This window comes from Pristiophorus japonicus, unplaced genomic scaffold (genome assembly GCF_044704955.1).
Source record: "Pristiophorus japonicus isolate sPriJap1 unplaced genomic scaffold, sPriJap1.hap1 HAP1_SCAFFOLD_29, whole genome shotgun sequence".
NCBI classification, from domain to species: Eukaryota; Metazoa; Chordata; class Chondrichthyes; family Pristiophoridae; genus Pristiophorus; species Pristiophorus japonicus.
In genome coordinates this window covers 5998578-6021386 of record NW_027252668.1, presented here as the reverse complement: position 1 = coordinate 6021386, position 22809 = coordinate 5998578, and the positions used below count along the sequence as shown (strand labels likewise).

Below are 22809 nucleotides of genomic sequence, written 5' to 3'. Positions count from 1 at the left end.
TCACAGGATCGCCCTGCTGCCCTGCTCAGGCCTGAAGTGGGAATGAATCAGAAAGTTTGATTTGGTTTCAAATTTCAGTCAAAAAACAGAGAAAATATCCGCGATCGGCTGAGAGAGCGCGACCAGTGCAGCAATGAAACGGGTTTAAATCGAAATTGCTGCCTTCAATTCGGATGGAACTTTCTCGGCTGCAAACATCCCGGTCTTCGGGACAGAAAGAGGCCAGTCTGGCAATTTGGAGGGCCCGAGTTGAATTGGAATCGGAGAGTTAGTGAGGAGAGAGAAACACAGAGAGGCTGGAGGGGCCGGGAGCTGACAGCAGGATGTCTCCTCCCCGTCCGCTCGCTGCCTTTAAGTTGCTCTGTGTCGCCGCCTCTCGTTTCATTTCTGACCCAGCTCTGACTGTCAGAGGGATTTTCCAGAGTCGCGGACATGACTGATACTGCAGCTGCCGAAACGGCACCTCCTGCCGCCGTCGCTCAAACCAAGGGTCCCAGCAAGAAGAAGAAGGCGGCTCCCCGCTCCGGGCCAGCCGGTCCCAAGTTGGGCGACCAGATCCTCAAGGTTGTGGCTGATGGCAAGGATCGCAGGGGAACGTCCCTGGCCGCGATAAAGAAGGCTCTGGCGGCCAAAGGCGTCGATGTGGAGAAGCGTGGTTTCCAGATCAGGTCCAGTATCAAGAAGAATGTGATGAATGGTTCCCTGAAGCAGATCAAGGGCACGGGCGCTTCGGGCTCATTCAAAATCGCTAATACAGATCCCCAGGGGAAAGTGGGAAAGAAGGTGAAGAAGCCAGCAGCCAAGAAATCTCCAGCAAAGAAAGCAACAACCAAGAAATCTCCAGTAAAGAAAGCAGCAGCCAAGAAATCTCCAGCAAAGAAAGCAGCAGCCAAGAAATCTCCAGCAAAGAAAGCAGCAGCCAAGAAAACGAGCGCCAAGAAGGCGCTAACGGCAAAAAAGACAGTGAAAGGGCCGGCTGGGAAGAAGGCGGCGGTGAAGAAGCCCAAGAGCCTCAAGAAAGTGAAGGCGGCCAAAAAGGTGGAGAACCCGAGGGTCAAGGCCACGCCCAAATCAGCAAAGGCCAAGAAAGCAGCGCACAAAAAGTAAATAAAAAGGCAACTTCTAAACATTTAAACCCAAAGGCTCTTTTCAGAGCCACCCACGCCTCTCAGAAAAGAGCTGATCCTGGAATCAAATAATCCCTGTCCCGGGCTCAGATTCCAGATAGAAATCATTGAAAATGACCCCGGGATCCCGAGTGACTCGTTGGCATTGTCTTCACCCCACCGCGCCCTCAGTGTCTGCACCCACCCCTCCCCTGCCTGCAATAAAACACAGAGAATGGGATGTCCGGGCCTCGCTGTAACTGGGGTTTGAGTCCGGCTCCAGTCTCAGTTCCTGGTCATTGTCATTTCACAGATTCAGGGGGAAGAGTCTCTGTGAGACGATGGGACTGGCGGCGATATCTCGCCTCACAACTCAAACCCCAAACTCCAGATTCTCCAAATCAGCTGGAATAAGGTGTTTGTAAACTGCTGAACCTGTCTGTGAGAGGAGATGGAATAAGGTCTGAGATTGACAGGGAACGGACTATATAGGCGGGAATATTCCTGATTGTTAATTGTACCAGGACCTTATTTAAAAGCTTCTGGTTCCTGGAAGCTTTGAATATGAATTCCGAGTCTGTAAGGGTTTGTGCGGAACGCTGTGTATCGGTTGTATTGTGGAGAAAACAATTTGAAATTGGCGGTTGCAGAAAGCTGGAGGTGGAGCTGGAAGATCAGAGGCGGCGCTCTGCTCTGTCTCTGTTTAATCTCTCAATCTGTCTCCTCCCCTTCCCGCCTCTCTTACTCTGCGCTTTCCCAGTCAGGTCGGGGCCGGCTCTATAAAAAAGGAGCCAGGAGGATTGCTTCCTCATTCAGTGACAGTTTGAGTGAAGAATCATCATGTCTGGACGAGGTAAAGGAGGTAAAGGACTGGGCAAAGGCGGAGCCAAGCGGCACCGTAAAGTGCTCCGTGATAACATCCAGGGCATCACCAAACCCGCCATCCGCCGCCTGGCTCGCCGTGGCGGTGTCAAGCGGATCTCGGGCCTGATCTACGAGGAGACTCGTGGGGTGCTGAAGGTTTTCCTGGAGAATGTCATCAGGGACGCCGTCACCTACACCGAGCACGCCAAGCGCAAGACGGTTACTGCCATGGATGTGGTGTACGCTCTCAAACGCCAGGGCCGCACTCTCTATGGATTCGGCGGCTGAACAACTCCACCCTTACTACCCAGCACAACACAAAGGCTCTTTTAAGAGCCACCCACCTCCTCACAGAGAGAGCAGTGACCTGGGGATGGGTGTGTGGACAATTTGGGTGGGAAATTATTTTAGTTATTTATTTAATGGAAAGTAACACGCCGAGTTATGTAGCGCCTTACACGGCCATCGGACTTCTCAAAGCCAATAAAGTACTTTTGCAGTGTAGTCGCTTTAGGAATATGGGAATTATTAAATATTTGAGAACAATAGTTTAATATGAGATCAGAAACTCCGGGTGTTCCGGTCACAATCAGCGGGCGGGGATACACAGTCTCCCCTCACAGATAATCCTGTTATGTTGTTAGCTTTGTGTGAGAATCGGTGAAACGGGACGGCACTGGCGGGATCGATGCGGGACTTTGTGTTTACAGGATGCAGTGACCGGGGAATTATTCCCGCCCGCTACAGACCCATCAGGGAATGGGACAGAATTCAAACCGGAATGTTGAAGAGAATGGGATTGGTGATTTATAATGGGGCACCATCGAGGTTATAAAGAGCCGGATTCTTAAATTGCTGGCGGGAAATTAGAGTTTCTTTAATCTCTGTTCGTTGAGACTCTGAAATTGGCGGGCTGTTTGAAATTGAGGAACTTGTCAGTTTCATTTCAGTCAATCATGACCCAGTAATCCCCGCCCTTCCCTTTCGCTCTCGGTGATTGGTTGAAACATGATTGGCGGTTATGACCAATCACAGCCCAGGGGCGGGCCCTGATAGACACTTTAAAAGGACCATTCTCAGACCTTGTGTCCCAGATTATACTGAGATCCGTTCAGAAAATGGCCAGGACCAAGCAGACAGCGCGCAAATCGACCGGAGGGAAAGCTCCTCGCAAACAGCTGGCGACTAAAGCAGCCCGGAAGAGTGCTCCGGCCACGGGCGGAGTGAAGAAGCCTCATCGCTACAGACCCGGCACCGTGGCTCTGAGGGAGATCCGCCGCTACCAGAAATCCACCGAGCTGCTGATCCGCAAGCTGCCCTTCCAGCGCCTGGTGCGGGAGATCGCTCAGGACTTCAAGACCGACCTGCGCTTCCAGAGCTCGGCCGTCATGGCCCTGCAGGAGGCCAGCGAGGCTTACCTGGTGGGGCTCTTTGAGGACACCAACCTGTGCGCCATCCACGCCAAACGAGTCACCATCATGCCCAAAGATATCCAGCTGGCCCGCCGCATCCGCGGGGAGCGCGCCTAGACTCCCCCTGCCCGCGCTTCAAGCTTTCGCACCAAGTGCAACAACGGCTCTTTTCAGAGCCACCAAATCAGCAAAGGAAAGGGCTGCGATCGCCTCCAGGCAAACTGTCCCGTGTACACACCCTGCACGTCTTGTAGTGTTACTGTAACTGGGGCTTTATGTAGTGCAGGCTGTGATTATCTGACGGTGCGACTTTGATCCAGGTATCAATGCGAGTCACATGCCCAGTATACCGACTGCACCCGCCCAATGTGGGGCGGTAACTATAAGTGGGAGATCTGATAGTGAATTGATCCCATTGCACAGACCGTAATAGAATCCAGAGAGGGGACGAGCTGCATGTAATCTGTATCTCACCTTTAACCCAACTCTTAATGCGGGCACAGTTCGGATACTATTTGTAATATTTTAAATTAACCATGAGCTGCAATTCCATCCTTCTGTACGCAAATTTAAAAAAAAGGGTAAAAGTCCGCATGGATCAATGTGTTCAAATGTATATATTTCTCCCTGTGGAATTATTAACTCTATTAAAGTCAGTGAGCCCATCAACCGCTCATTCCTTTATACTCGGCTCTTATCATCCGGTTCATATACGGCTGTCCCAACATGTTCAATGACTAGCGGTCTCACGTTCAGCTTCCGTCTGTTTTGTATTAAATTCGACCAGGGACAATTGTGTTCCACAGAACAGAAAGCAGCCCTTTCACAGATAGTGTGGGTGGCTCTGAAAAGAGCCTTTGGGTTATTAGATTAAATCCTGTCCGCTTTACTTGCTCTTGGGCGCACTGGCGGTTTTCTTGGGCAGCAGCACAGCCTGGATATTGGGCAGCACCCCGCCCTGAGCGATGGTCACCTTTCCCAGCAGCTTGTTGAGCTCCTCGTCGTTGCGGATGGCCAGCTGCAGGTGTCTGGGGATTATGCGGGTCTTCTTGTTGTCGCGGGCCGCGTTACCGGCCAGCTCCAGGATTTCAGCGGTCAGATACTCGAGCAGGAATGGGGTACTGAAGTTGAATGTTCAGCCATGAACTCATTGAATGGCGGTGCAGGCTAGAAGGGCCGAATGGCCTACTCCTGCACCTATTTTCTATGTTTCTAGCACAGCAGCCATGTAGACCGGGGCTCCGGCACCCACACGCTCAGCGTAGTTCCCCTTTCGCAGATTCTGTGAACACGGCCCACAGGGAACTGTAGTCCGGCCCGCGAGGAGCGAGACTTGGCCTTGGCCCGAACTTTACCGCCGCTTTTTCCTCTCCCAGACATTTCCGCAATCCACACGTTCAGAGAAAGAATGAGAAACTCCTCCCACATCTGCCTTTCTTGTACCTTCTGGAGGAATGCAGGGAACGAATTTGTGATTGGTAGCTCGGTGGTGAATTTCATTGGTCTTTTCAGGTGACCAATCACAGTCTGTTTAGCCCACCAATGAAAGTAGGGCGGAAACTACTGTCTCCAACAGTCAGAATATCGATTTTTAATTCAAAAATCCCAAGAAATTTTAAAATAGCGGATTGTTAATATAAATTCACCATTAGTCAAAGATTTCCCAACATGTTTTAATTAATTTTGTCTTTTACATATTCCCCTTGCAAGTTCCAGGCTGTTACGATCAGGATTAAATTCGGGTACTATTTCAAACTGTCTAATGGGCGGGAATCAATCCCCACCGATTCTGTAACGGGACACATTCCAACTCAATCTTTGTAAAAGTCGGGTTTCACAGATTATCGATCGATCCCCTGCAAAGGCGGGAGTGAGCCCAGAACTGGGAGTCCTTCTGTGAAAAGAGAAGAGGGACAGAGTGTTCAAACTGCCCCGGTTCTGGTCTCTGTAAGAACTCCCATTCTGGGTTGTTACACTGCGGGGAGTGTCGGCTGAATAAACGGACTGACCCGCGACAGAAATTGAAAAATAAACTTGAAAAGGGCTTGCGAGAGAGAATGTGAAACTGAAATCTGAGTCTCAGCCCCTAAACAAGTTCTTAATTCGGCAGGCGGTGTAAATGAACGTGTTTGAGAGCAAAGGGAAACAGCGACTAGGGACCGTATTTGTAGTTGGCGGAAAATTCCAGCGACGCTAAGGTGGAACCGGACAATGAAACTGATATATGAGAATTCAAAACTAAATCTACAGCTGGAAGTGTAAAAATTCTCAAATATATTTGTTCAGGAAATAATTACAGTAAACAGAGTGCAAGTATGCGAGTGTGGAGTTTAATCTGCATCTGTCTGATTCTGGTATGTGAGAGTTGGGTTTCATCTGTACCTGGCAGGTTCTGATATGTAAGTGTGGGGTTTATTCTGTACCTTTCTGCCCAAGTATGTGAGTGTAATGCTTATTCTGAATCTGTCAGTGAGTGTGGGGGATATTCGGTACCTCTTTGTTTCAGGTGTGTGAGTGTTAGATTTAGTCTCTACCTGGTTGTTTCTGGTATACAAATGTTGTGTTAAATCTGTACCCATCAGTTTCCACTTTGTGAGTGTGGGGTTATTCTGTAACTGTCTGTCTCTGGTATATGAGTGTGGGATTTAATCTGTACCTGTTAGTTTCAGGTATGTGAGTGTAGGGTTCATCTGTACCTGTCATTTCTGGTATGTGAGTGTAGGGATTAATCTGTACCTGTCATTTCTGGTATGTGAGTGTGGGTTTAATCAAAATCTGTACCTGTCAGATTCTGGTGTGTGAATATGGGTTTTATTCTGTTTCTATCATTTTCTGGTATGTAAGGGTGGACTTTTCTTTATTTTTCTGGCCTTGGTATGTGAGGATGGGATTTCATCTGTACCTGCCAATCTGTGGCTGGTATATGAGAGTAGAGTATAATCTGTACCTGTCACTTTCAGGGATGTGAGAGTGGGATTTAATCTGCATCTGTCATTTCTGGTGAGTGTTGGGTATAATCTGTACCTGTCGGATTTCCTCGCTTTCTGTCAACTTCTGCTACAAAGTCTTTACCCTGAATTTGTCAGTTTCTGGGAGGGGAATGCGGGTTTCACTTTGTACCTGTCAGCATTTTGTGTGTGAGTATGAGTGTTTCCCTGTATATATCTGTCTCTGGTATGTGAGGGTGGGATTTTCCCTGTATATATCTGTCTCTGGTATGTGAGGGTGGGATTTGTCCTAACTTGAGGAAGGACATTCTTGCTATTGAGGGAGTGCAGCGAAGGTTCACCAGACTGATTCCCGAGATGGCGGGACTGGCATATCAAGAAAGACTGGATCAACTGGGCTTGTATTCACTGGAGTTCAGAAGAATGAGAGGGGATCTCATAGAAACGTTTAAAATTCTGACGGGTTTGAACAGGTTAGATGCAGAAAGAATGTTCCTAATGTTGGGGAAATCCAGAACCAGGGGTCACAGTCCAAGGATAAGGAGTAATCCATTTAGGACTGAGATGAGGAGAAACTTCTTCACCCAGAGAGTGGTGAACCTGTGGAATTCTCTACCACAGAAAGTTGTTGAGGCCAATTCACTAAATATATTCAAAAAGGAGTTAGATATAGTCCTTACTACTCGGGGGATTAAGGGGTATGGCGAGAAAGCAGGAATGGGGTACTGAGGTTACATGTTCAGCCATGAACTCATTGAATGGTGGTGCAGGCTCGAATGGCCGAATGGCCTACTCCTGCACCTATTTTCTGTGTTTCTGTATATCTGTTTCTGGTGTGTGATGGTGGGATTTTCCCTGAATATATCTGTCTCTGGTGTGTGAGGGTGGGATTTTCCCTGTATATATCTGTCTCTGGTGTGTGAGAGTGGGATTTTCCCTGTATATATCTGTCTCTGGTGTGTCAGGGTGGGATATTCTCTGGAAATATCTGTGTCTTGGTCTGTGTGGGTGGGATTTTCCCTGTATAAATCTGTCTCTGATGTGTGAGGGTGGATTTTCCTTGAAAATATCTGTCTCTGGTCTGTGAGGGTGGAATTTCCCCTGTATATATCTGTCACTGGTGTGTGAGGGTGGGATTTTCCCTGTAGAGACCTGTCTCTGGTATGTGAGGGTGGGATTTTCTCTGTGCATATCTGTCTCTGGTATGTGATGGTGAGATTTTCCCTGTATATATCTATCTCTGGTGCAAGGGTGAGATTTTCTCTGTATATATCTGTCTAGTTTGTGAGGATGGAATTTTCCCTGTGTATATCTGTCTCTGGTGTGTGATGGTGGGATTTTCCCTGTATAGATCTGTCTTCGGTATGTGAGGGTGGGATTTTCCCTGTATTGGTCTGTCTCCGGTATGCGAGGGTGGGATTTTGTCTGTATATATCTGTCTCTGGTGTGTGAAGGTAGATTTTCCCTGTCTATATACAGTCTCCGGAATGTGAGAGTGGGATTTTCCCTGTATATATCGGTCTCTGGTATGTGAGGGTGGAATTTTCCCTGTATATATCTGTCTCTGGTCTGTGTGGGTGTGATTTTCCCTGTATATATCTGTCTCTGGTCTGTGTGGGTGGGATTTTCCCTGTATGATTCTGTCTCTGGTGTGTGAAGATGGGATTTTCTCTGTATATAATCGGTATCTGGTATGTGAGGGTGGGATTTTCTATGTATATATCTGTCTGGTTTGTGAGGGCGGGATTTTCTCTGTATATATCTGTCTGGTATGTGAGGGTGGGATTTTCCCTGTATATATCTGTCTCTGGTATGTGAGGGTGGGATTTTCTCTGTATATATCTGTCTCTGTTATTTGAAGGTGGGATTTTCTCTGTGCATATCTGTCTTGGTCTGTGTGGGTGGGATTTTCCCCGTATAAATCTGTCTCTGGTGTGTGAGGGTGGGATTTTCCCTGCATATAATCTGTCTCTGGTGTGTGAGGATGGGATTTTCTCTGCATATATCTGTCTGGTGTGTGAAGGTGGGATTTTCCCTGTTTCTACCTGTCTCTGGCAGGTGATTGTGGGATTTTCTTTGTGCATATCTGTCTCTGGTGTGTGAGGGTGGGATTTTCCCTGTATATATCTGTCTCTGGCGTGTGAGGGTGGGATTTACCCTGTATATATCTGTCTCTGGTGTGTGAGGGTGGGATTTTCCCTGTAGAGACCTGTCTCTGGTATGTGAGGGTGGGATTTTCTCTGTGCATATCTGTCTCTGGTATGTGATGGTGAGATTTTCCCTGTATATATCTATCTCTGGTGCAAGGATGAGATTTTCTCTGTATATATCTGTCTAGTTTGTGAGGTTCGGATTTTCTCTGTATATATCTGTCTCTGGTATGTGAGGGTGGGATTTTCCCTCAATATATCTGTCTCTGGTATGTGAGGATGGAATTTTCCCTGTGTATATCTGTCTCTGGTGTGTGATGGTGGGATTTTCCCTGTATAGATCTGTCTCCGGTATGTGAGGGTGGGATTTTCCCTGTATTGGTCTGTCTCCGGTATGCGAAGGTGGAATTTTCCCTGTATATATCTGTTTCTGGTCTGTGTGGGTGGGATTTTCCCTGTATAATTCTGTCTCTGGTGTGTGAAGATGGGATTTTCTCTGTATATAATCGGTATCTGGTATGTGAGGGTGGGATTTTCTATGTATATATCTGTCTGGTTTATGAGGGCGGGATTTTCTCTCTATATATCTGTCTGGTGTGTGAGGGTGGGATATTCCCTGTTTCTACCTGTCTCTGGCATGTGAGGGTGGGATTTTTCCTCTTTCTACCTGTCTCTGGCATGTGAGGGTGGGATTTTCCCTGTAGAGACCTGTCTCTGGTATGTGAGGGTGGGATTTTCTCTGTGCATATCTGTCTCTGGTATGTGATGGTGAGATTTTCCCTGTATATATCTATCTCTGGTGCAAGGGTGAGATTTTCTCTGTATATATCTGTCTAGTGTGTGAGGTTCGGATTTTCTCTGTATATATCTGTCTCTGGTATGTGAGGGTGGGATTTTCCCTCAATATATCTGTCTGGTATATGAGGATGGAATTTTCCCTGTGTATATCTGTCTCTGGTGTGTGATGGTGGGATTTTCCCTGTATAGATCTGTCTCCGATATGTGAGGGTGGGATTTTCCCTGTGTTGGTCTGTCTCCGGTATGCGAGGGTGGGATTTTGTCTTTATATATCTGTCTCTGGTGTGTGAAGGTAGATTTTCCTTATATATATATACAGTCTCCGGAATGTGAGAGTGGCATTTTCCTTGTATATATCGGTCTCTGGTCTGTGTGGGTGTGATTTTCCCTGTATATATCTGTCTCTGGTCTGTGTGGGTGGGATTTTCCCTGTGTAATTCTGTCTCTGGTGTGTGAAGATGGGATTTTCTCTGTATATAATTGGTATCTGGTATGTGAGGGTGGGATTTTCTCTGTATATAATCGGTATCTGGTATGTGAGGGTGGGATTTTCTATGTATATATCTGTCTGGTTTGTGAGGGCGGGATTATCTCTGTATATATCTGTCTGGTATGTGAGGGTGGGATTTTCCCTGTATATATCTGTCTCTGGTATGTGAGGGTGGGATTTTCTCTGTATATATCTGTCTCTGGTGTGTGAGGGTGGGATTTTGCATGCTTATATCTGTCTCTGGTATGTGAGGGTTGGATTTGTCCTGTATATATCAGTCTCTGGTGTGTGAGGGTGGGATTTCCACTGTATATATCTGTCTCTGGTATGTGAGGGAGGGATTTTCTCTGTATATACCTGTCTCTGGTGTGTGAGGGTGAGATTTACTCTGCATATATAGTCTCCGGTATGTGAGGGTGGGATTTCCCCTGTATATATCGGTCTCCGATATGTGAGGGTGGAATTTTTTCTGTATATAATCGGTCTCTGCTATGTGAGGGTGGGATTTTCTATGTGCATATCTGTCTGGTTTGTGAGTGCGGGATTTTCTCTGTATATATCTGGCTGGTGTGTAAGGGTGGGATTTATTCTCTATATATCTGTCTCTGCTATGTGAAGTTGGGATGTTCCCTGTACATATCTGTCACTGGTATGTGAGGGTGGGATTTTCTCTGTCTATACCTTTCTCTGGTGTGTGAGGGTGTGCTTTTCCCTGTAGAGATCTGTCTCTGGTGTGTGAGGGTGAGATTTTCTCTGTATATATCTGTCTCTGGTATGTGAGGGTGGAATTTTCCCTGTATATATCTGTCTCTGGTATGTGAGGGTGGAATTTTCCCTGTATATATCTGTCTCTGGTATGTGAGGCTGGGATTTTCCCTGTATATATCTGTCTCTGGTGTGTGAGGGTGGGATTTTCCCTCTATATATCTGTCTCTGGTGTGTGAGGGTGAGATTTTCCCTGTAGATATGCAGTCTCCGGTATTTGAGGGTGGGATTTTCCCTGAATATATTCTGTCTCTGGTTTGTGAGGGTGGGATTTTCTCTGTATATATCTGTCTCTGGTGTGTGAGGGAGGGAATTTCTCTGTATAGAATCGGTATCTGGTGCGTGAGGGTGGGATTTTCCATGCTTATATCTGTCTCTGGTATGTGATGGTGGGATTTGTCCTGTATGGATCTGTCTCTGGTGTGTGATGATGGGATTTTCACTGTATACACCTGTCTCTGGTGTGAGGGTGGGATTTTCCCTGTATATTTCATTCTTTGGTATGTGAGGGTGGGATTTTCTATGTATATATCTGTCTCTGGTTTGTGAGGCCGGGATTTTCTCTGTATATATCTGTCTGGTGTGTGAGGGTGGGATTTTTTCTCTATATATCTGTCTCTGGTATGTGAGGGTGGAATTTTCCCTGTATATATCTGTCTCTGGTGTGTGAGGGTGGGATTTTCCCTGTATATAATCGGTCATTGTGTGTGAGGGTGGGATTTTCCCTGCATATTTCTGTCTCTGGTGTGTGAGGGTAGGATTTTCCCTTGAAATACCTGTCTCTGGTATGTGAGGGTGGAATTTTCCCTGTATATATCTGTTTATGGTGTGTGAGGGTGGGATTTTATTCTGTATATATCTGTCTCTGGTATTTGAGGGTGGGATTTTCCCTGTATATATCTGGCTCTGGTGTGTGAGGATGGATTTTCCCCTGAATATATCTGTCTCTGGTATGTGATGGTGTGATGTTCCCTGCATATTTCTGTCTCTGGTGTGTGAGGGTGGGATTTTCCCTTGAAATACCTGTCGCTGGTATGAGAGGGTGGGATTTTCTCTGTATATATCTGTCTAGCATGGGAGGGTCAGATTTTCGCTGTAATTATCTGTCTCTGGTATGTGAGTGTGGGATTTTCCTTGTATATATCTGGCTCTGGTGTGTGAGGATGGATTTTCCCCTGAATATATCTGTCTCTGGTATGTGATGGTGTGATGTTCCCTGTATATATCTGTCTCTCGTGTGTGAGGGTGGGATTTTCCCTGTATAGTTCTGTCTCTGCTATGTGAGGGTGGGATTTTCCCTGTATATATCTGTCTCTGGTGTGTGAGGTTGGTATTTTCTATGTCTATATCTGTCTCTGGTGTGAGAGAGTGGGATTTTCTCTATATATGTATCTGTCTCTGGTGTGTGAGGGTGGGATTTTCCTTGTATATATCTGTCACTGGTACGTGAGGGTGGGATTTTCCCTGTATATATCTGTCGCTGGTGTGTGAGGGTGGGATTTTCTCTGTATATATCTGTCTCTGGTGTGTGAGGGTGGGATTTTCCCTGTATATAATCGGTCTCTGGTGTGTGAGGGTGGGATTTTCCCTGTATATATCTGTCTCTGGTGTGTGAGGGTAGGATTTTCCCTGTATATATCGGTCTCTGGTGTGAGGGTGGGATTTTCTCTGTATATATCTGTCTAGTATGTGAGGGTCAGATTTTCTCTGTATATATCTGTCTCTGGTATGTGAGTATGGGATTTTCCTTGTATATATCTGGCTCTGGTGTGTGAGGATGGATTTTCCCTCAATATATATGTCTCTGGTATGTGAGGATGGAATTTTCCCTGTGTATATCTGTCTCTGGTGTGTGATGGTGGGATTTTCCCTGTATAGATCTGTCTCCGGTATGTGAGGGCGGGATTTTTCCTGTATATATCTGTCTCTGGTGTGTGAAGGTAGATTTTCCCTGTATATATACAGTCTCCGGAATGTGAGAGTGGGATTTTCCCTGTATATATCGGTCTCTGGTATGTGAGGGTGGAATTTTCCCTGTATATATCTGTCTCTGGTCTGTGTGGGTGGGATTTTCCCTGTATATAACTGTCTCTGGTCTGTGTGGGTGGGATTTTCCCTGTATAATTCTGTCTCTGGTGTGTGAAGATGGGATTTTCTCTGTATGTATCTGTCTGGTGTGTGAGGGTGGGATTTTTCCTGTTTCTACCTGTCTCTGGCATGTGAGGGTGAGATTTTCTTTGTGCATATCTGTCTCTGGTGTGTGAGGGTGGGATTTTCCCTGTATATATCTGTCTCTGGCGTGTGAGGGTGGGATTTTCCCTGTATATATCTGTCTCTGGTGTGTGAGGGTGGGATTTTCCCTGTAGAGACCGGTCTCTGGTATGTGAGGGTGGGATTTTCTCTGTGCATATCTGTCTCTGGTATGTGATGGTGAGATTTTCCCTGTATATATCTATATCTGGTGCAAGGGTGAGATTTTCTCTGTATATATCTGTCTAGTGTGTGAGGCTGGGATTTTCCCTGTATAGTTCTGTCTCTGGTGTGTGAGGGAGGGAGTTTCCCTGTATATATCTGTCTCTGGTGTGAGGGTTGGATTTTCCCTGTTTATATATATATATATATATATACAGTCTCCGGTATTTGTGGGTGGGATTTTCCCTGTACATATCAATCTCTGGTATGTGAGGGTTGGATTTTCCCTGTATATATCTGTCTCTGGTATGTGAGGGAGGGATTTTCTCTGTATATACCGGTCTCTGGTGTGTGAGGGTCGGATTTTCTCTGTATATATATATATACAATCTCCGGTATGTGAGGGTGGGATTTTCCCTGTATATATCGGTCTCCGATATGTGAGGGTGGAATTTTCTCTGTATTTAATCGGTCTCTGGTATGTGAGGGTGGGATTTTCTATGTGTGTATCTGTCTGGTTTGTGAGTGCGGTATTTTCTCTGTATATATCTGTCTCTGGTGTGTGAGGGTGAGATTTTCTCTGTATATATCTGTCTCTGGTATGTGATGGTGGGATGTTCCCTGTACATATCTGTCACTGGTACGTGAGGGTGGGATTTTCCCTGTATATACCTGTCTCTGGTATCTGAGGGTGGGCTTTTCCCTGTATATATCTGTCTCTGGTGTGTGAGGGTGAGATTTTCTCTGTATATATCTGTCTCTGGTATGTGAGGGTGGGATTTTCTATGTATATATCTGTCTGGTATGTGAGGGTCGGATTTTCCCGGTATATATCTGTCTCTGGTGTGTGAGGGTGGGATTTTCTCTATTTATCTGCCAGGTTCTGAAATGTGAGTGTGGGTCTTCCTCTGTACATGACAGTTTCTGCTTAATTGAGAATTGATGCCGCCTATCTCATACCGTTTAATTCAACACCTTTCTTATCTGTCACTGCTGCTGTAACTACATTCGTTGTTTTACTATTATCTTCAATTGGAGTATCCTTGGCACTGTTTGGGACCCGAACTCTGCTCTTCACCCATTTTTTGGACATTTAACTACCATTTTTACTATAGTTTTTCACGGAGTACTCATTTATTAGTTTGAAGTCCCTTTTAGTTTAATTTTGTCAATTTTAATTTACAAATGGGATTGACAATTGTCTTGTTGTAAAATCCTGCTGCAAGATCCCATAATTCAGTTCTGACCTGCGACGGATATTAAAAGTACCTCGGTTGAGATGGCCAAGAATCGAACCCGGGTCAACTGCTTGAAAGGCAGCTATGCTCAGCACTATACCACCATCGCCCACACATCAGTCATTTTGTATTTGCAGACAAACTGCTTCTTGCGGGTCTTCAGCGGGACAAATAAATTGCTGTGCAATCATTTTAATCAGAATATAAGCACGGTGCTGGGACACCTTCCCTCCAATTACAAATGGTCACTCTGAATAGTAATCTTGCTTGGACCGAGCCCTCACCCCATTTATTAGTTTAAAGTCTGGACTGAGTCCTCACCCCAGTTACTTTTTCTTCAGTCCCCGATAGATTAAACAATAGTTATCACCAAAAATGAATGAAACCTCAATTTTATGTGATAAATAAATGGATGATGAATGTGCTTTGTAAATGTTAGAGAAATGGCATTTTCTGGAAGGCACTCGTGTTCGCTTCTAAGCTGCGACATGGTGACATAAACTGTATTAAATGGAGCCTGTTTGTGCTGGCCAAGAATGAAACCTGAGTCAACCCCTGGGAAGGCAGCTATGCTCAGCACTATAGCACCATCACACTAAGTTTAACATGTAAACCTCTGTATTGACAGACCACTCACCATGGGTCTTTGGAGCTTTAGTCAGGACTAACTGCAATCATTGTAATCTGAACGTAAACAAGGTGTTCAGGTTATTTGTCTCCAGCTTAAAACAGTTACTGATGAATGGTTATCTTGTTGCACTACTGGCTGGCAGCCAGGAGATGGCACCAACCTCCAATAGTTGGCTGTTGTGGATTGTGTACACACCCAGACCACTGTGAGTCTGGTGCTGCCCGGGGAGCTGGCCAAGCACGGCGTGTCGGAATGGGACAAAGGCAGTGACCATTGCAAATAAATTCACAACACAGGAAAAAGCATTAAAAAATCAACGGCTCTTTTAAGAGGAAAACCACAGCGTTAATTTAGTCGATTTATTCATTCTGCTATCGTCCTTTTATAAATTAATGGTACAACACAGAGTGTGTGAGTTTCACTCTGTATCTATCTGTCTCTGGTATGTGAGTGAGTTTCACTCTGCACCAGTTCTGGTGTGTGAGTGCGCATTTTATTATGTACCAGCTGATTTCAGCGAAGTGGGTGTGTGGCTTACACTGTATGTATCAATTTCTGTTTGCGAATGTGGGACTTAATCTACCTGTCAGTTTCTGATATGCGAATCTGTGTTTTACTCTAACTGTCAGGTTGTGAAAAGTGAGAGTGGGTTTTACGCTGTAACTGTCAGTTTCTAGTTTGTGAATGTGGGTTCCACTCTGTACCTGTCAGTTTCTGATGTGTGAGTGAGTTTTACTCTGTACCATTCATTTACCACTACATGAGTGTGGGTTTTCCTTTCTACCTGTCAATTTCTGCTGTGGAAGAGAGGGGTTTACGTGAGTGTGGGTTTTAGTCTTTACCCGTCAGTCCCTGCTTTGTGTGTGTTATTTTTTTCCAGTATCTTCTCTTTCTGGTCTGTGAATGTGGGTTTTATTATGTACCTGTCAGTGTCTGAAATGAGAATGTGGGTTTTACTCTGTACCTGTCTGTCTCTGGAATTACATTTGTGGGCTTTATTCTGTAACTCTCATTTTCTGGTACCTCTCATTTTCTGGTACGCGAGTGTGGGTATTACTCTGTATCTGTCAGCCTCTGAGATGTGAGTGTGGGTATTCCTCTATATCTGCCAGTTTCTGGTATGAGTGGAGGTTTTACTTTATATGAATAGAAAACCAGAATATTGTTTAAAACCTGAGAGATTAGAAAATGTTGCAATTCAGGGGGAGTTGAGTGCCGTTGTACGCGAAACATTGAAAGTTAACATGTAGGTACAGCAAGCACTTAGGAAGGTGAAAGGTGTAGGTCTATACACTTGGAGATGAGAAGAATGAGAGGTGATCTTATTGAAACATATAAGACCCTGAGGGGGATTGACAGGGTAAATGCTGAGAGGCTGCTTCCACTGGATGGACAGTCCAGAACTAGGAGTGTTAGACTCACAATAAGGGCTCAGCCATTTAGATCTTAGATGAGGGGAAATGTCTTCACTGAGAGGGTTGTGAATCTTTGGAATGCTCTACCCCAGAGGGATGTGGATGCTCAGGTGATGAGTGTATTCAAGACTGAGATTGACATTTTGTTTGATATTAAGGGAACCAAGGGATATGGGGCTAGTGCGGGCAACAGGATTTGAGGTAGAAGATCAGCCATGATCTAATTCAATGGCGGAGCAGGCTCGAGGGGCAAATCATAGAATCATAGAAATTTACAGCATGGAAGGAGGCCATTTTGGCCCATTGCGTCCGTGCCGGCCGATCAAGAGCTATCCTGCCTAATCCCATTTTCCAGCTCTTGGTCCCTAGCCCTGAAGGATACGACACTTTAAGTGCACATCCAAGTATTAAATGTCGTGAGGGTTTCTGCCTCTACCACCCTTTCGGGCAGTGTGTTCCAGACCCCCACTACTCGCTGGGTGAAGACATTTCCCCTCGTATCTCCTCTGAACCTCCCCCCAATTACATTAAATCTATGTCCCCTGGTTGTTGACCCCTCTGCCAAGAGAAACAAGTCCTTCCTTTCCACTCTATCCAGAACCCTCAGAATTTTATACACCTCAATCAGGTCTCTCCTCAGCCTCCTCTCTCCAATCTTTCCTCATTGCCAATATTCTCCAGTCCAGGCAACATTCTTTTAAATCTCCTCTGCACCCTTTCCAGTGCCATCACACCTTACTGTAATGTGGTGACCAGAACTACACACAGTACTCCAGCTGTGGCCTAACCAGTGTTTTATACAGTTCAAGCATAACCTCCTTGGCTCTTGTATTCTATGCCTCGACTAATACAGGCAAGTATTCCACATGCCTTCTTAACCACCTTATCTACCTGGCCTGATACCTTCAGGGATCCGTGGACATGTACTCCAAGGTCCCTTTGTTCCTCTACACTTTTCAGTGGCGTACCATTTAATGTGTATTCCCTTGCCTTGTTAGCCCTCCCCAAATGCATGACCTCAAACCTCTCTGGATTGAATCCATTTGGCACTGCTCCACCCACCTGACCAGTACATTGATATCTTCCTGCAATCCACAGCTTTCTTTTTCATTATCAACCACACAGCCTATTTTACTGTCAGCTGCAAACTTCTTAATCATACCCACAACATTCCAGTCCAAGTCATTGATCTATACCACAAAAAGCAAGGGACCCAGCATTGAGCCCCTCGGAACCCCACTGGATACATCCTTCCAGTGACAAAAACACCTATCAACCATTACCCTTCGCTTTCTGCCTCTGAGCCAATTTTGGATCCAACTTGCCACTTTGCCCTGCATCCCATCGGCTTTTACTTTCGTGACCAGTTGGCCATGTTGGACCTTATCAAAAGCTTTGCTAAAATCCATATACACTACATCACATGCACTGCCCTCATCGATCCTCCTGGTTACCTCCTCGAAAAATTCAATCAAGTTAGTCAGACATGATCTTCCCTGAACAAATCCATGCTGATTGTCCTTGATTAATCCCTGTCTTTCCAAATGAAGCTTTATCCTGTTCCTCAAATGGCCAACTCCTGCTCCGATTGCTTATGTTCTTATGAGTGTGAGTTCATTCCGCACCTACATGTCTCTGGTATGTGAGTGTGAGTTCACACTGTATCCATCTGTCTCTGGTATGTGAGTGTGAGTTCACACTGTATCTATCTGTCTCTGGTATTGAGTGGGAGTTCACTATGTACCTATCTGTCTCTGGTATGTGAGTGAGAGTTTCATTCTGTATCTATCGGTCTCTGGTATGTGAGTGTGAGTTCATTCTGTACCTATTTGTCTCTGGTATGTGAGTGGGAGTCCACACTGTATCTATCTGTCTCTGGTATGTGAGTGTGAGTTTCACTCTGTGTCTATCTGTCTCTGGTTTGTGAGTGAGAGTTCACTCTCTATCTATCTGTCTCTGGTATGTGAGTGTGAGTTTCACTCTGTATCTATCTGTCTCTGGTATGTGAGTGTGAGTTCATTCTGTACCTATCTGTCTCTGGTGTGAGTGGGAGTTTCATTCTGTATCTATCTGTCTCTGGTATGTGAGTGTGAGTTCATTCTGTACCTATTTGTCTCTGGTATGTGAGTGTGAGTTCATTCTCTACCTATCTGTCTCTGGTATGTGAGTGTGAGTTTCACTCTGTATCTATCTGTCTCTGGTATGTGAGTGTGAGTTCATTCTGTATCTATCTGTCTCCGGTATGTGAGTGAGAGTTTCACTCTGTATCCATATGTCTCAGGTATGCGAGTGTGAGTTCACTCTGTATCTATCTGTCTCTGGTATGTGAGTGTGAGTTCACTCTGTATCTATCTGTCTCTGGTATGTGAGTGTGAGTTCATTCTGTACCTATCTGTCTCTGGTGTGAGTGGGAGTTTCATTCTGTATCTATCTGTCTCTGGTATGTGAGTGTGAGTTCACACTGTATCTGTCTGTCTCTGGTAAGTGCATATATGCTTTTCTCTGTATCTGTTATGGGAGTCTGGGTTTTATTCTTTCCTTGTTATGTTCTGATATGTTAGCGAGTGTCCTACCCTATAACTGCCAGTTTCTGCTTAATTGGAAGTTGCTTTTCCTTTGTATCTGCCAGTTTCAGGTATGGGCGAGACGTTATAACCCTGTTCCAGTCAATAACTGGGAAGTGAGGATGGTCTTTACTCTATCTGTCAGTATCTGTTAGGTGAGTGTGGGTTTTACTTTGTACATGTCACTTTCTGGTATGTGATTGGGTACTTTATTCTGCACCTGTTGATTTCAAGTTAGTGGTTTAGTAATTTACACTGTATGTATCTTTCGCTAGAACACGAATGTGGCATTTACTCTGTATCTGTCAGTATCTAAGTGTAGGTTTTATTTTACCTGTCAGTTTCTGATATGTGAGATTCAATAGATGAGTGTGGTGCTTAATCTCTGCCAGTCAGTTTCTGATATATGAGGGTGTGTTTTACTCTGTACTTATCAGTCTATTGTATGTGAATGTGCGTTATGATCTGTACTTGTCAGTTTCTGGTATGTGAGAGTGGGGTTTATTCTGTACCTGTCAGTTTCTTATATCTGAGTGTGTGTTTTAATCTGTTCCTGTCAGTTTCTGGTATATGAGTATTGTTTTAATCTGTACTGGTCAGTTTCTGGTATGTGATTGTGGATTTTATTCTGAACCTGTCAGTTTCTGATAATTGAGTGTTGGTTTAATCTGTACCCATCAGTTTCTGGCTTATGAGTGGTAGTTTAACTTGTAACTGTCAGCTTTTATGTATGATACATGAATATGGGCTTTATACTATATGTGTCTTTCATATGCGAGTCTGTGTATATTTCTGTAAATGTCAGATTTAGGTATGTGTGTGGGGGTTTAATCTGTGCCTCTCAGTTTCTGATGTGTTAGTCTGGGTTTAATCAGCACCTATTAGCTCCTACAATTTGGGTGTATGTTTTAGACTGTACCTGTCAGTTCCTGCTATATGAGCGGGGATTTACTCTGTATCTGCCCGTCTCTGGTATGTGAACGTGAATATCTGTTTTATGTTCTACCTGAATTTGTCTGATATGTGAGTAAAGGTTTTACCTTTCTGATAGGTGTGTGTGGGTTTCACTCTGCATCTGCCAGTTTATGAGATGGCAATATGTCTTTAGCTCAGAAACTGTCAGATTCTGCAATGCAAGTATCAGTTTTACTTTTTAACCTCTGTTTTCTGACATGTGACTCTGGGATTTACACTCTACCTGTCACTCTCTGGTGTGGAGTTTACTCTGTGCGTGTCACTTTCATCTATGTGGGTGTGGGTTGTAGATTGTATCTGTCAGTCTATGGTATGGGAGTGTGGGTTTTATTCTGCACCTGTCATTTTCTGGTATATTCGAGATGGTTTAATACTGAATCTCTCCTTTCCTGATACGTGATTATTGCTTTTGCTCTGTACCCATCAGCTTCTGATATGAGAGTATGGTTTTTACTTTCTAACTTATATATTAAGGAATGTGATTGTGTGTTTTATTCTCTACCTGCCAGTTTCTGGCAAGTGAGTGCGGGTGTTTAATCTACATGTCAGTTTGATCTGTTTCAATGGTGAAACAGCGTCTGATTCTACTGCTCCTTGTAAGATTCACAATGTAACTCTTGTACTGTGGATTACTGTGGGACTGACTGCTTCTGCTGCCTGTGATAATAGGATTGAAGCCAGTTCTGTGTCTCTGCGCTCTGTGAGTGATATCGTACTTACTGTGTGTGAGAAGGAGCTGCCTGCACTGGTTGACAGTCCGTGTATGCCAGCAGTGTGGATTGACACTGTGTCAGTGTCTATCTGTTCCTGTGTTTGTGAGTAAGTGAGTGAAAATGGATCTGTCTCTCAGTGCGATATGTTTGGACTTTGAAACAACATCTTATTGTACTGCTCCAAGTGACTGTGGGATTCATAATGTAACTCTGGAAATTCGGATCACTGTGGGACTGACAGCTTCTGCTGCCTATGACAATAGGATTGAGACCAGTTTTGTGTCTCTGTGCTCTGTAAGTGATAATATACTTACTGTGAGTGAGAAGGAGCTGACAGCACTGTTCCTTGTGTTCCGGGTGGAGGAAAGATCACATTTATTCAGGCTCAGTGAAGTACTTCTCACTGAGAATAATAATACGAGAACATTATTAGTTATGATATGGACAGGTGAGTGGGAGAATATAAAAAGTAAAGTTATAATTAACATGTTTGTTTATAATAAAGTAAAGTATCTGGAGAGGGGAAACCACGATACAAACAGCACTGGTCCATGAATAGGACCACCCAATTGAAACAGTTCAGGTTTATATCTCCCACTCCCATGGGACTACTTTGTAAAATTCTGAATCTCTTCCTGGAATATAACTATAGTACCTGGGCTGTACAACAATTGGTTTCAGACTTTTGAAACCGAGTTGAGGGCCTGTGCAGTTAACAGAATGTCACAGAGTCCGGATCCTGATGTATCTGAGGGAGCGACACGCTCTCGATCACCAGCAACACGGTTCTGGACAACTCAATGCACCAAAACAAAATAACCGATGCTTGAAATGTCTTCTCCCACACTCCTCACCTGGTGTCTGCAATAGATACACTTTGTGACACTCCTCACAACCTCACCGTCAGGCTGTGTTTCTACTGTTCACTGTCGAAGAACAATAGACACGGTGAGACTGGGACTGAATCAGGAACATTCACCACTGATTTGGGGAAAGAAAGCAGCAATGATTTGAAAGAGCGAGGTGATTTACTTTCACTGTTACCCCACACTGTATACACAACTATTTTAGTAAAACAATAAATCAAGTGCCCCCTTATTAAAGGGACATTAAAACAGACAAATTTAACTTTGGTATTAAATGGATCAAATTAAAATTTGGTTCCCGGGGGTGATGATGCACTCCAGTCCCTCTGGCGCCCATCTCTCACGGAAGGCCACGAGCGTACCGGTGAACACCGCGTGCTCCATCTCCAGGGACACCCTGGCACGAACATAACCGTAGAAGAGAGGCAGGCAGTCGGGCTGAACACCCCCTCCGCTGCCCGTGGCCTGGACCGGTTAATGGCTACCTTGGCCATGCCCAGGAGCAGTCCTACGAGGAAGCCTTCCGACCTGCCCGCTCCCCTCCGCACAGGGGGCCCAAAGATCAGGAGCGGGGGACTGAAGTGCAAACGATTAACGAATGTCATCCTTATGCAGGAGCCATCAATCAAACTCTACCAAGTAACGTTCATTGGTTCATGTGCAACGGCCTGCGGAGAACAATGAGATGCTACTGTAAGTACTGTTTACAACCAGAGTCATCAGAGGACCATTTTATCCTCAAGTAGAAAGTAAGAGACTGTCCACACACAGCCCGAGAATAGCCTCTCCCTTCTCCCACTCACTCCATGTTCCGGAACTCGTTCCTGCTCCACTCTGCCTCTGACAAACAAACAACCCCCGACGGAACTAAACCAGGAACGTTCACTCCTGGTTAGGAGAGAGAAAGCAGCAATGATTTTAAACAGCAGATTCTGCCCATTCTGTCTCCCTTCCCCCTGGACACACACTGTCCACACACAGCCCGAGAATGGCCTCTCCATCCCCCCCACTCACACCACGCACTGACACTGGTTCTTGCTCCACTCCGCCCCATATACACAGCCCCCGACTCTCCCCGGACTCAGTGCCGGTCTCTGAGCCCATCTACGGACACGCTCCCAAAGCGCTGCGCTGCGCTGCTGAAAGGAGGCTGCTGCTCGCTGCCTTACCCCGGGGCCGCGGGCTCTCCATTCCGGGATGTTTGAAACCATCTTCTTCCGCTCACTGAGTGAATGGCGATCACAGGCAAGACTGGGGGAGGGGAGGGCGCATGCGCTCTTCTGCTCACTGGGAATCGACACAGGGAGCGGGGCTGAGCCGCGCATGCGCAGCTCTCTGCAATAATTCAGCCTGTAAAAATCAAAGTGCACCTTTCCCAATTTACTTTTATCAGAATCTGACAAAGGAACTGGGCCTGGGGGGAAAGGACAGAGAATGATTGGAGATGCTCAATTTGGGATCA

General features: G+C 45.4%; 1 protein-coding gene and 1 long non-coding RNA gene across 2 annotated transcripts; one reads left to right on the top strand and one right to left on the bottom strand.

Moving 5' to 3' along the window:
• Positions 1-424: 424 nt before the first annotated feature.
• Positions 425-1180, top strand: LOC139248269 (histone H1-like). Its single transcript, XM_070872050.1, has one exon. The coding sequence runs from the start codon at positions 433-435 to the stop codon at positions 1105-1107; it is 675 nt and encodes a 224-aa protein (XP_070728151.1). The 5' UTR covers positions 425-432; the 3' UTR covers positions 1108-1180.
• A 3861-nt stretch (positions 1181-5041) lies between these two features.
• Positions 5042-22605, bottom strand: LOC139248283 (uncharacterized). Its single transcript, XR_011591037.1, has 3 exons — positions 22517-22605; positions 20796-20884; positions 5042-5276 (listed from the first exon to the last, which is right to left on the bottom strand). It is a non-coding gene; the product is annotated as an uncharacterized lncRNA (long non-coding RNA).
• Positions 22606-22809: the final 204 nt, after the last annotated feature.